The sequence below is a fragment of the Dermacentor silvarum genome, chromosome 3 (genome assembly GCF_013339745.2).
Source record: "Dermacentor silvarum isolate Dsil-2018 chromosome 3, BIME_Dsil_1.4, whole genome shotgun sequence".
Taxonomy (NCBI): domain Eukaryota; kingdom Metazoa; phylum Arthropoda; class Arachnida; order Ixodida; family Ixodidae; genus Dermacentor; species Dermacentor silvarum.
Window position 1 is genome coordinate 111,418,807 of NC_051156.1, and position 14,584 is coordinate 111,433,390.

At 45.1% G+C, this 14,584-nt stretch overlaps 1 protein-coding gene across 1 annotated transcript; it reads right to left on the reverse strand.

Annotated features, from left to right (window-relative positions):
* Nucleotides 1-8,114: 8,114 nt before the first annotated feature.
* Nucleotides 8,115-8,897, reverse strand: LOC125944324 (UPF0746 protein DDB_G0281095-like). The gene is made up of 2 exons (XM_049664694.1): nt 8,862-8,897; nt 8,115-8,600 (listed from the first exon to the last, which is right to left on the reverse strand). Exons 1-2 carry the CDS (start codon nt 8,895-8,897, stop codon nt 8,115-8,117), a joined length of 522 nt encoding a protein of 173 aa, XP_049520651.1.
* Between the last annotated feature and the right edge of the window lie 5,687 nt (nt 8,898-14,584).

Here is a 14,584-nt window from a genome sequence, read left to right on the forward strand (position 1 = left end):
TAGCACCACTATAGAGCACACATATATGAAAAATCTACTGATATCTACTGCTGCCGGTAAGATCCAGGTTCTTCTTCCTTCCTCTGGAGTGTAGATGTATTACTTCTCCACTTGGGCGTCCGAGACTCAACGCTAGAGACGGTCAGCGCAAGTGTACACAGTGCTGCGGTGTGACACCACAGTGTGTGGGCAGGCCCACCCACGGTGTGGGCCTGCCCCTCCAACCCGGCTATTCCCCCCATCCCCAACCCAATCCGAAAGGACTGGGAGGCGACCATGCTCGGCAGCCACAACTTACGGGCCCAACAAGCCTTAGTCGGACGCACCCGGGCGGCGGCTACCGCCACTGGGGTCCCACACTAGGGACCTCCACCTAGTATTTGTAGGACCTGTCCCCTACGGGCTCGTCCAAGCATACCTCAGTCCCTCTATAGCCTAATAAATGTTTTCTCCACCACCACCTGCGCTCAGCAGTCCCACATAGCCACTGAGCAACCACGGCGGGTAAGCATTCAGCCTCATCTACACACACTTTTTTTACCACCTTTCAATGTGTTTTTTCTCTCCCACAAATAAAACATATGAAGAGAGAGAGACAGAAAGAAAGGCAAAGAAAAGACAGGGAGGTTAACCATAGATTATCTCTGGTTGGCTACCCTGTACTGGGGGAGGGGTAAAGAGATGCGATAGGTGAGATAGAGAAAGAAATAACAAGAAAAGAAGAAAGGAAGAAAACGACACACACACACTCGAAACAGAACTGTTTCTGTGGGCACTGTCACGCAGTCTAACATGTAAAATATCTAACGATGGAGAGGGCGACAAACGCTAAGCAATCGTGCGTTCAACAGCGGGCGCAATAAAGTACTAAAAAGCAGGAAGGACCTGCAAACTAAGACGGTAGGGTGAAAAACATAAGCTGTCCCACCTTGTCCCAAGCTCGTACATGCGTAGGACCTTCGGAACATGGAATAGTGTACTAATTGCGGGCCATACGTCTACGGAAGCTGTCACTACAGCATTTGAGGCTCGCGTATACTTTGCCCTCGGAGTGGTGAGTAAACACTCCATGGAAGTCTACATCTCCTCGGGGTCGAACCCGTCGGCTCCCTTTAGCCTTGAAAGGGCTTCTCACGACTGTCAGAACGGCCACGGTGCGCGCTGTGACAATCTTTATGGCGTACACGTGTTCTGTGCTAATGAGAGGCCTGACCTGCGCGCGTCTGGAGCCAGAGGCAGACGCAAACTTCTTAGCTTTCGCCGTCAAAACGGCCGAAGGAAAATGCACGTGGCACGGCGCCGATTGTCACCCCTCTGGAAGACAGCTTTGTTCCCTAAAGACTGTTCCCGACACGACAACAATTTTGGTCTGAAGACTAATGGTGACATAAGGTTACAAGATGGAAAACACTGTCGCCAACAGCCGGCATACCAGAATCGGTGCCATGTCGACCTAGTGTGAATCAGCCTTAATGGGCGAAGTCGCGAGTCCCGGAACCGTTAGCGTCGCCACGCGCCCGCCGCATTTCCATGGGGCCAGGCGGCTGACAGGTACTATAGACCAAAAACGTTTACGGACCACGGGATCTCAGAAAACGCTTAATAACCAGTCAGCCTTCAAAAGTAGCCAGTAAAACTTCACATCACAATGTTGGGCGCAGATACCAGTAGAGGATGGAAATGGGAATACCAGGCTGCGTTTTGAGGCTGCTGAGATATTCAGCTTGTTGTCAGATCCCTTGGTCCGTAAACTTTTTGGGGCGATAGTACATCTGGTTACCAGCAATCGCTTTCGTCCCACTCAATCCCATTGGAAAGCACGTAGCCGAAAAAGCTTCGGCACCAAATGCCGCGGCCTATCAGGGTCGTAAACGCGGCACGTATTCTCAGTTCTGATCACCACTCCTCGTGGTGGGTAGAATCGGCCAGTGTCATAAGCCGAGCACCTGTTTGCCGAGCAAACTGCCATAGGCACCCGCTGCTGAACACGGATTATCCCGATGTGTTTGGCTCGTCAAGCGAGAACTCTCGGCAACATACCGCCAACCATCTCTTTACCCTTTCTTTGCAGCCGTTCCGTTTCACGGGACCAAAAGGAAGGGAAACGACGATCTCAAGCTTCTCAAGCTAAACTTGAGGAAATAACTCGTGCTTTTCCACATTGCCTATATTATCCCTATATGTATTCTGGTTAACGTCTCCGTTTACTACATGATTGCACAAAGAAACGACAAACACTACCTTAATATTCCGAATGAAAAAAGTAAACGCCTTCGAGCTCTTCCTTCAGTTAATTATCCCAATGCCTTTATGAAGGCACTTGGGTATTCACTTACACTTATAATGATGGTTCAATGATCTCTGCAAGATATTTGTAGTGCTTTGATTCACGCATAAAGGCAGAAATTTGGCCCGATGATATCTTCGAAAATGCATGTTTTTGTGTTAAACAGTGCCCCATAAACAACCTTTGTTTATTCTAAGGTAGTTATCAATACTCTTTCCATGTTTTCTTTGTGCGTGAACGTTCTGTGGACAAAAACACTACAATACAATCAGGGTTGATGCCGTCCTTTATTACAGCTGTTGTTTCGCCGTATGTAAAGTATACAACAATTGTAAGTGTACCAACCGGTAAACGTAGGCCGGAATTTTAATGCAGTGCTTCTTATTAAGAAAATTTAATTTCTCCGATTGTGCCAAAGAAGGGATTATGGCCGAACTCCAGTGTGCGAATCGTGATTCAGCAAGATTCATAAAAATACCTCCGTTCCCGAGCAGTGCGCTCAGGATTAATTATGAACGAGCATTCTACGAAATCTCAGCAATGACGATAGGATAATGCTTGGTACACAGCGTTGCAGAAAATTCAGCAGATAAAGAGTTATTTCCACACGCCAAAATTGCACCTGAAGTGGTGCAACAGAGTGCGGTGTGTTTACCGCGCTTCATTGGCTAAATGCTGTCTTGTAGAATATCTCATTTTTGTTGGATAGTGCTCCAAGCGAAACTTGAAGCAAATTTTTACAGCGATGCTGTTGAGGGCTAGGCTCCCCAGGATCGTGACCGCCGGCAGAAAAAACCAACAAGTGTTGGCTTTGGCTCCATGTGCGTGGGGCTTTTCGTGCCGGTTTCCCGCCAGTTGTGCCTTAACACAGGTGTCAAAACGGATGATCGATGGCCCATTGTTACACACCTCTCCACCGCAGATGCCTGTTTAAGGGTCGCGATACCCGGCGGCTACACGTCCCATGAATCGTGGTGCCCCTTTGTCTCGTGAGGATCAGCAGTTGTCCTTGAGACTCGCTATGGGACGGGCTCTCGTTTAACCACATCTTCCAGAATCCTGACGTCAGGATCCTGACGACACCATACAGTGTGCCGCGGCTATGTGCGCTGTGGCTCATACGCTAGTGTATGGAGATGGGGCAGACTTGACGCAGCAAACGCACTACTTGGCCATCGCGCCGGGCGAAAACAAGACGCTGGTGTCCTTGCTCTTTTACGAACATGCCGAAGACGCTCAATATAGTCAATAATGATAATATATAAATTCACTATAGCAGACCCACCATAGTCACAGGTTCGCTGGCTTCCATCTTCACAGTAGTGAAAGGGCTCTAGTTTATTTAACATTCCTATGCCCACCATTTTATCAAGGGTTACATGAAACGTCGGATCTGATGATGATGAGCGTATATAATAATTACAAATGTATTCTTTTTGAAGTATGATTCCTAACATGCACATAGAATCTTTAGAATGCTGTTTACTGTAGGTTAGAAGCTCGAGAACAAGTTAAAGACCGCACAAAGAGCGATGGAACCAAAAATGTTAGATCTTACGTTAAGAGAGAGGAACAGAGCGGTGTGGATCAGAGAGCAAACGGGGGTAGGCGATATTCTCATTGGCATAAAGGGCAACAATGAAGCTGGGCAGGATATGTAACGCGTAGGATAGGTGACTGGTGGACCATTAGAGTTACAGAATGAATACCAAGAGAAGGGAAGCGCAGTAGAGGTCTGCAGAAAGCTAGGTAGAGTGAAGAAGTTGGGAAATTTGCAGGCGCAAGTTGAAATCAGCCAGCACAAGACAGGGGTAACTGGAGATCGCAGGGTGAGGTCTTTGCCGTGCAGTCGACATAAATATAGGCTGACGATGATGATGAAGATGAAAAGGCGAATTGGCAAAGTTGTAAATTATGCAGATAAAGGCTGCTACATGGTGATTGCAACTGTTTCTTCAAACTTTCGTTACTGTAGCATGGCTGTGGCTTGGCGTGTATTGTTCCTATTAGCTACCGCTAGCAGCTGTCTATTATAAGGTTCGATGATAAAAAATTTCCAGGCAGCGGGATTCTTTCATCCAGCCGCCATCGTCCACAATGTCGCGCTCTCCTGCCATTACACGTGCGGGATTTGCTTGGTGCGGTCGCGTATAATTCCTACGTGACTGCACTGATACCATAGCGCCGGCCAAAGGTTCCAGTCTTTTCGCGTAGCATTAATTACGCCAACATAAGCATGAATAAGGATTTCCTGTACGAAATGCCGTTTTGGAACAAGTATTGATGGTGAATGCAAAAGGACGAAAATCAGAAGCCATTTGTCTTAGCCTTTACGCATTTGAATCCTTTTGTTGCTGCCAAAGCCGCTCACGTGGGACGAGAATTAGAGGGAGAGGATAGTCAGAAATTGAGAGTTGCGCTACCTTATCTATGGAGCCTAACGACCTTTTCCAGTCGGCTACCGACGAATCCAGCAGCGGCAGCTGCGGAAAATTCAGTGACTTCTGTGAATGACACAATTTGTGCACGTTTTCGGAAATATATATCAGATAAAAAATGTTTTCACCTTAGCAAGATTACTTCATTACAAAACACCTGTAAACGTGTGCTGCAAGGTGTGTGAATATAAAATGGAATATTTGCAAACAAAACCTGAGCAGACGATATGCTGCCAAACATCCGTGAAGTTTATTAGGAAACTGGAGCAATTCATTATCCGTTATCTATATTGCGTTATCCAGGTTCGGTCACTGGTGACATAAACTCGTATATAGGACGCAATAAAGAAACAACACTCGACTCGATAGTGATTAAAAGCGATAGGCCCATGTTCTTTTCCTCCCGCCAATTTTGCCAGTTCCCAGACTTCTCATACCAATTTTCTTGTATTGCTCGTAGATAATTTTTTCTCTCACATAAAGAGCCAAATATCAGAGTGATGGCCCAGAGCTTGCTACCGTAAGGGTGATTTCTATGCGCGTGGGAAAGAATGGCCTGCTAATCTCGTTCAAAATCTACCAATAACAGTTTATTAAGAAATCCTCCGTGTTTCCGTTCCGATACCGCGCCCTGTATTGAAACATAAGTGAAAGGCCGCTGTCCCTCGTATTCACTTGGTGCTTAGAGCTATGGCGCTACTCAGCTTCCAGTTTCCCTTGACTTGCCTCACCATTGCTTTCATTGCATGCACGCTTGTGTCGAAAGGTATAGTTGCTTTTTATTTACGCATGAACGTTTCTTGAGTCAGATGCTTCTGAGATTTCAAGTTTTTGATGTGCAATGTATACATTTACGACTTGATATTTTTATTGTATAGAACAGTTTATCTACAGGCCAAATGCTATGTTCACATTTTCGCTATAGTGATCGCTTCGTGTAACTCCTTCCTTCGGGTTTCCGCACTCATCTCTATAGCAATGGAAGGCATTCAGACTAAATAAATAAATTGGGTCACAGCAAATTAGCTTCAGCGCCCCAGAAAGCACTTTAAATTTTTTCTAAAGGAATCTTCAGCACTGTCGTAGAACACACAGGCGGAAATTGGGACCACCCATCTAGTGAGTGTCTTCATTCAGATTTTAAAATTATAGCATGGACAGCGGCCATAAAAGTTCGGAGGAATTTCTTGCCTCCATTTGTGCTAATAAATATGCGTAAAATAATGTTTCACAGCATGTCATCTCTTCGTTGACACTTTTCACACTTAACTTTAGCACCATCGGGTTGATCAATTAATATTTCATTGGTAATCTAAGAAAACTGATCGAATGTATGCAGTACAACGACAGTGACATAGCACGATGACAGCGATATCCATAATCAAAATAAGTTTGATGAAGTGCGGAAAAGAAGCAGGCACAAATGTGGTTATGTTAAATACAACATTAACGCGTTTAAATGTTCTGTACGAGGATTCACAACACCGGCCACAGGGTTTGCCCAAAAGGTTGTTCCCCTTTTCTAGGCAGAATACTTTTAAACTGCATAAACATTTTCACGATTTCGGAGATCAAAATTTCCGTCAGCTATGCTTATGTGCGTCACAGGCGCTCAGGGGCAATGCTCATGCTCTGTAACTTTTACCCCGTGGGTTCCATATAAAATAAAAGAATGGCGTTCGTAATGGTGTGACGCACCCCGTTGCTTGCGTCACTTGTTCGATCATTGACGTCTCCTCGCCATATCGGCAAGTTTCAAGCAAAATATTGTTGGCCCTGCCTGTATCAAAGCTCGAGTTACCTTAATCGGGTGGGAATGACACTTTCGCCGCTGTACAACTGGCAGTCTGGAAAAATCAGGAGTGGATAAAAAGGCAGAGAGGAAGGATGCCATGGCCAGGCAGCCATCCACTTTTGCACCAGTCTTTTCCGTCGTCTTACCCCCATTGAAAGCATCTGTCGTGTATTTTTTGTCATTGTATAGTAAATTGAAGACACTGTTTTGACTTAGCGGAGCGCTCTAAACGATGCAATGTATTTAACTATTCTACCTGGGGCATGGTGATTCTGCCAGTAGCTCTTCCTGTCTTGCTACTATATCTATACCTATTTTATAATCTCGTTGCAAATCCGTCAAGGGATTCTAACGCAGCGGTTCATTGGAAGTGTACTTAAAAAATAAACGTACTAATTATTTATATAAAGACAAGACTCCATATTCTGTCTCTGTTTGTAATGTGATGTGACATCATTTACTTCAATTAAAGTATTACTTGAAAGACTTTTAAGTTTTATAAGATACTTTTCAGCCACACTTGTTCAGGTTAAGTCAATGCGTAACTGCCTATGTATACCTGTTCCGGAATAGTGAGCAATACTTGTTGCCAATTGCGGCATTTATTTGTTTGCCGCAGTGTTCAAGATATCAATGAGCGTCTTCACTTTCAACACACTGTACAGTTCACTTACAACACACTGTTCAACGCACTGTACAGTGCAATGACTACATCTTAATAGGCCTACCTTAGGAATCATATTCCGGACGCTAATTATGGTCCAGCTTACGTCATTTGCCCTGTTATGTTTAATGAACACTAAAACAGTGATTGAGTCTAGTGACATGTATAGCGGCTCTATTTTATGGCTTTTTGCTAACAATTCACTCCAGCCTAAGGTATTGTAAGTTCTACGGAAACCCAAGAACAAAGTTAGTGAAGTTTCAATCAAGAGGATTAGCGTAGGCTATGCAGCTATTTCGCTTTTTGCGTATTTTATTTCACAACTGTTTTAGGATGCATCTTGATAACTGAGTTTGTGCAGCCCATGTTGGCATGATACATACGAGCATAAACAAAGCAAGCAGGTGCTGTGAGCGCTGTCATTTATCTCCACAAGATTTATTGATTGTCCACCAATTTTTAAGCAAAACGCTACTTCCTGAAGTAATATTTTGCAAGTTGATGTTTCGCCAGTTCTTACTGATTTTTATATTGTCAGCATATTTTATTTGATAATAATGACCTCAGTGGTGCGAATAGAGAGTAAAACTCACCGAAAAATTCTTGTTTTGCAGCCCAGCCGGTGGATGAACTGGAAGATAGAAAGTGTGAAAGAGCTTTTTTCTCGGTAAGGAAAGAGTCGACAGAAATGTTCGTTTCTTTTATCAGCGTTAGCTAGCGCGTTAATTTTGCCACTTTTTCTTTAGCAAAATACGGGCAAAAGTTTTGTAGTAACGCTCGAAACTGCCTAGTTACAGCTGTGCGCATATGATAACGAACGGCTACCATCACGAAGCACTTGTTTATCACAAGACATCGTTTATGCTTTTCAGTATCGGAGTTGAAAAACAATTATGATATATCAGGCGTTTGTGCTGTCTTGATCCGTATTCAACCTCTGCGGCGCACGTGTGACTGCGTTGATTCTTTTAAAACGAAGCTTTCTTGGCGAAACACCCGCGCCTCTAGCAGCAGCAGCAGCAGCAGCAGCAGTCCATGAGAAACATGCTGCTCTGCTGCTGCTCGTGCTTGCTGCTGCTGCTGCTGCTGCTGCTGCTGCTGCTGCTGCTGCTGCTGCTGCTGCTGCTGCTGCTGCTGCTGCTGCTGCTGCTGCTGCTGCTGCTGCTGCTGCTGCTGCTGCTGCTGCTGCTGCTGCTGCTGCTGCTGCTGCTGCTGCTGCTGCTGCTGCTGCTGCTGCTGCTGCTGCTGCTGCTGCTGCTGCTGCTGCTGCTGCTGCTGCTGCTGCTGCTGCTGCTGCTGCTGCTGCTGCTGCTGCTGCTGCTGCTGCTGCTGCTGCTGCTGCTGCTGCTGCTGCTGCTGCTGCTGCTGCTGCTGCTGCTGCTGCTGCTGCTGCTGCTGCTGCTGCTGCTGCTGCTGCTGCTGCTGCTGCTGCTGCTGCTGCTGCTGCTGCTGCTGCTGCTGCTGCTGCTGCTGCTGCTGCTGCTGCTGCTGCTGCTGCTGCTGCTGCTGCTGCTGCTGCTGCTGCTGCTGCTGCTGCTGCTGCTGCTGCTGCTGCTGCTGCTGCTGCTGCTGAATCACACACACTCGGTCGTGGGACGACGGCTACGTCTAGCACGTCTAGTCGCAATGAGATGGAAGAGAGGGCATGGGGAGGACATGGCTACAGGTTGCACATGCCGTTGCGCCCCCTGGCAACCGCATGTACGGCCGCATCTTCGCCCCCAGTCCAGGATGGCTACCGGAGAAACGGCTCAAAAAGCCTGCTTGCCTAATTTAAACCACGATTACGTTGGTTGCGTTCAAAAGTACAGCTGCAACGAAAAAAAATTAGCACAAGTAATCGATGACCGGAGCAGGGAAATTGCGGTACGCGGCGCTCTTGTTCCCATGCACACTGCTATCTATAGTGCAAGGTGATTCGTGATTCAAAGACATAATGTATTTTAGGCGTGCTAGGGAACAACAGCATCGCATACCGAGATTTGTCTGCTCGGGTGCTCGGTCAATTGTGCTAATCTTTTTCCCCTGCAGCGGTACAATGCGTTGTTCGCAAAAATGCCACACAAACGAAACCTGAGAGAACATCAGAAAGTGGAGCAAGAGAAGCGTTGCTCCGAGCAAGCACGACTTCAATACGCCGCGAAAGGTGCTGCTCAATGTGAGCGCCTGCTCCAGTTTAAGCATAAGCGTGAAGCCGAGCGTACAACATTGGCCCTTAACGAGGATCAACGGGAAGTACACTCCTGAAGCATTGAGGGAAAGCTTCGATGTATCTAAATTACAACAGGGCATGTTGTATCTGCCGTATTTTAATGCAAATGAATTGGGAAATCCGACGTCCGTTGTTATCATTCGATGGTATCATTCGTGACCAAGTGATGACGTCATGTTCCCGGCGCTGGTGCTGCTGCAGCACGCACTGCGAAATCCCACGGTGAGCAGCCAAGGTGTCGAACCTGGCCCACTCCCTTAATTGAATTAATGTGGAACTAAGTAGATTAAGGTGGGTACAAGTGAGACCAAGGTGGATTAAGGTGTATTTAGGTTCGTGCAAATGAGAGCAAGGTGGATTAAGGTGGAGTTTTATTTTAAGCTGATAACTTAGACAAGTGCTCCTGCTTTCACATTCAAATCACACAAGTATTCTTAAGTGACTGCCATTTTTTTCTCCTGCTTAATAATGGGCCAATCCCCGCCTTCAGAGCATAATCCACTCTTTCCTCTCCGCTTGTGCATATGGAAGCGATATAATTGCTCTGCGCTTCGGGACAGGCAGCCTATGATACCCCACTGAGTCTTCGTCGCTGACGCTCAAAACATTGAAACTAAAGTTTCTTGTGTGCACATTGGCGGCTCCTCTATTCTTGACTTGCTAGGTTGCCGGCTAGATTCAACACCCCCCCCCCCCTCCTCACCCCCATGTGAATGAACAGTGATGTTTCTCCTTACCGCTGGCTCAAGGCATGATTTCCACAGCATACCAGCTTATTTTATTTGCATTGCTATGTCACATTATTTCTACACTATACCTATTGCATTTGAAGTGCTTCTTCAAGACCGCACACAATTATTGCAACATCTATTTTGTGTTTGAAAGACAAAACGCGCTCATTTAGGCGAGATGATATCTCATTGTCACGATCAAATTACAAAGCTCCAAGCTCAGAAGTTAAAAAAGAAGGTATGTGCCTTGTATATTTTGGAGCATGGTTTTTCAGTTAAAAACCGTCTAAGTGAATTGCTGTCTTTGCGTAATTGTGTGCTGTTTGTATACATGCACCTCGATACACGTACTGACGCAGTTTTAGACGAATCGTAATTATGAAAAGTCAAGTTGCGCAGCAAGAGTGAAGTTAAACGGGAATCAATATACTAGTATAGAAGCTATTACAATCCGATGCTTAATGTTATAGGTTGTTGTGTAAGTAGAGTACATATGGCGAAAACAAAATCTGCTCGTACATTGATAATATAAATGTTAATGCTGTGCAACGTTGTTTTGTTTTTTCTGTCCGCAGTCGGCGCCGTCCTCCACATTCAAGTGCACTTATACATGCAAAGGATGGCCCATCCGCTCTGAAAATGAACCTGACGGTATTCGCTGCGGGGTAAGTTTCAGACTATAACTGGCGCGTTTGATCCACAGAGATTACATTATACATGTTCCTTAGTATTTGGTGAAAAATATGCGTATATTGAGAGATAGGAATATGTGATGAGGACGATTGAATAAAAAAAAAATTGGTCGGCCCTTCTACTCCTTGAAGATGGTTAACCAGCGGAGCTGAAACGTGCGGTCCTGATGTTTATTACTGCGTTTATCCCGAGGATTCATTAAAGTATTTCTCAATTATGAGGTTACACATACGTTTGGCTGTGACGAAGAGAACGACGTCACTGACGGTATGCCCGCAGTCCGCCGTTGTCGCTTGCCTTCGATGTCTCGAGTTTACTCGGAACCTTGGTTAGTAGATATTTCGATAAAGAACCGAATTTTGTCATAAATGTTTTCGCTCAGGTTTTGTTCTTTGAAGCGCTCGCATGGACAGTAGAGTTCGCAAGACTGCACCATGCTCAATTGTTGTTCCAAAATACTTAAAACTCATGTTATATAATGTATATGACAGACGCAAAATAACGACGCCGAGAACCTTGATGTTTTGTTAGTGACAGCCATGCAAAGAAACACAGAGGCAGGCAAAGGAAACGTTAAAATTAATTGTTATGTTATAACCAAAATTTCGAAGTACCGTGGCATAGGGACATTGAATGAGGACGAACATTTGCCTTTCAGCAAATATGACTTTCTTTGTTTCTCTTTATCTCATTTTTCCATATCTATATCAAAATACCTATGGCATCACATATGCTTTGCCTAGCTCTAATGTAACGTTTTGTATGTTGTACACTCTGTCTTAAAAAAATAAGTGCATTCAAAACAGTTTATTATTACCCGTTTCCTCTTAACGCAGCTCATTCGAAGAACAGGTGTCTGCAGAGGCGGAAAATGCGTAAGCGCCGACGATGCCAACAGACCGCCAAATGACGCAACTCAAGTACCTTCGACAACAGATAGCACCGAGCAGAGGTTTCCGACGGCTGCGCGTTTAGTGTTCGCAGGTAATGTCACATCTGACGTACCTTCTACCGAAGATACGGTTATTACATCCCGTGCTACAACTAAGGATGAGGAACTGGTAACCGAAATGGCAACCGTAAGTGCGACCTTACTCGCAGCTGACCAACGGCCCACCGCAACACCCGGCACCAATGAGCAGACAACGGCTGTAAACGAAGTATTAAGCAGCGACGATGTCAAGAGACCCCCAAATGACACAAATGGAGTATCTTCCATGCAAACTCGCACAGAACAGCGGGTTGCGACGACTGCAAGTTTAATGCGTGATGTTAATGCCACATTTCAAGTACCTTCCATCAAAGATACGGTTACCACAGCCAACATTACAGCCGAAACCAAAGAACTGGTTACTGAACTGGTGACCGAAAATGCAACAGTATTCACTGATGAGCATCGCACCGAGGAAGAGACATCGACTGGAAAGGAAGGATTAACCAGCGACTACACAGCCTCAACTCAAGGCCGCAATGATAGTCGCCACACGAGGGTCACCACAGAGCCGGACGTCTTAACCGGTGAACCCAGTGAAGCAAGCCCAGTCAAATCGGAGACGTTATTGCCTTCCTCAAGTACTCCGAGTGGATCATACAGTCCTGTGCCTTGTGGTGGTATACTCAGTGCGATTTCGTTTTGTTCGATAGTGTTCTACGCAAGCAGCTACTTGTTATAAGTGTCATCGCGCAACTGCTCAATAAATGGATGGAAAATTTCACGTTTTTTTATTGAAATGATGTCAATAGAGCAGAAAAGAAACCAGCTTTCTCCTGACACAAAGTCTGTCAAAAAACTTAGTCGAGCGTGCAGCCCCAGAGAACCTTGATAAAGCCGTTCAGTTTTGAAAAAAAAAAACGAATTTTAAGAGAAATTCTTCATCTGTCTTTCTAATGATGTGCCAGCATATACGTCATCTTGCGATGCGTTTGCGCTTAGATGCCGGGACATGAAAAGAAAACACAGTAGCAACATTATACAACAAATAAAAGTGGGACATATCGATACCGAACAAAATGTCGTTCCTTTGTTTAAAAGGAATCCGCCGCGGTGGGTCAGTTAGCTATGGCATTGCGCAGCTGATCACGAGGTCGCGAGATCGAATCCCGGCCGTGGCGGCCGCATTTCTGTGGAGGCGAAGTGCAAAAACGCCCGTGTGCTTGCGTTGTAGTGCACGTTAGAGAACCCCAGGTGGTGAAAAGTTATCCGGAGCCCTCCACTACGGCGTCTGTTGAACAACTTTGGGCAGTCCAGCAAGCCCACGACGCGGTATCGAAGCTCAGTCTTCCGGTCCCGACGTGGGATTAGCCCCTCTATGGGTCGCCCCATAGCCTTGCAGGACCAAATAAAGTTCTCCATCCATCCATCCATCCATCCACTACGGCGTTCCTCATAATCATAACTGTTTTTGGAACGTAAAACCCCAGAAAGAAGAAGAACGTTTGAAAAGGAAGTGTTAAAATTATCGCTTTCGGCAAGAGGTACTTCTATCTAAATGACTTCATATTTTATTTATGAAAAGTAAATATATTGCCCAGAGATATGCAGTTTTTCCGTAAGCGGACAAAATATTTAGATATTTAGAGCCATAGTTATTTTGGATTCGCTTTCTCGAATTGCTCACCCTAATCTACGCCATGCTGGGTAGCGTACGCGTGCGTTTAGATATTTTTTTCGATATTTAGAAATGTTACTTAATGACGTTATTACTTGTATATTTAGGTGTGTAGTGGGTTAATAGCTCAATTTAATTAAAGCTCCCGCTCCTCTCCAGGCCATGTCGCAATTTTGTGTATACACTAAAAGTGTAATGCGCCGTCTAGGCCGCGCACTACCGTACGAACTTTAAAATTGGCTCTTTAGAAGTGGTTACGAGATGCTGAAGTATAGCGAAGCTATGTTGCCAGACAGTCCGCTTTATAGCCAATATGGTCACTCTTTGCCTGCGCATAGATTTGCGTCTGCAAGTGAGATTCTTTTCCAACATTTTTTCCGTGCCGGTGCTCGTCATAACGATGTCGTTGTGACACTGTGTTTCTGTGTGTCTTGATAAGTTCCCTCACACCAGTTTGATAATGAAACTGGACAGTCTTTACAAAAACCGCAACATTGCCAACTGGATAAGTAGTATACTTTTGTAGCGGCTCTTAGTTTGTCTCCGTAAATTAATGTTACTTTTTATTATACCTCGTTCAATCCGCCGTACCACAGGACTGAATAATTTTGACTGGACTGAATTGATATTGTTTCTCGTTTACAATAAGGACTTAAGTAAACACCTTACATCTACGACTCGCTTATTTGCTGCCGACTGTGAGATTCATAGACGGATTACTGGCATCAACGACAACACTGATTTGCACAGAAACCTTGACAATCATTGTCATCTGGCGTATCCATAGCAAATGAAAATTAACGCTTCTGAAACAGTCACATCTTTAATGACTGTGCTAACCCCCCATGCAGTTTTTGTGCCACTATTACGGTGCCAATGTAGAATAGTGCGCAATTCATTTGTAGCCCTCACGAAATGTACTTAATAAAAGATTAAAGTGTGTTAAAAATAAGCTGCTCGATTTAAAACAAGAAATTACCCCCGTGATTCCCGTATTACTGACATCAAAGCATCGCCTTACCCTTCCATCACTTAAACACCGGAGGCTGTTTGTACTATATCACTTTGAAAGGCTTCATCACAATCGTCATTCATCGCGTTTTGTATATGCGGCCGCCCATTTCATTTTTCCCATGCCTAGATCAAATATTAAAG

Coding starts and splice junctions, on each gene's coding strand:
- LOC125944324 (XM_049664694.1), bottom strand. CDS start 8,897: ATGCGGCCGTACATGCGGTTGCCAGGGGGCGCAACG. Junction 8,601..8,861: donor GGTTGCCAGGGGGCGCAACG/GCATGTGCAACC, acceptor CAGCAGCAGCAG/CAGCAGCAGCAGCAGCAGCA.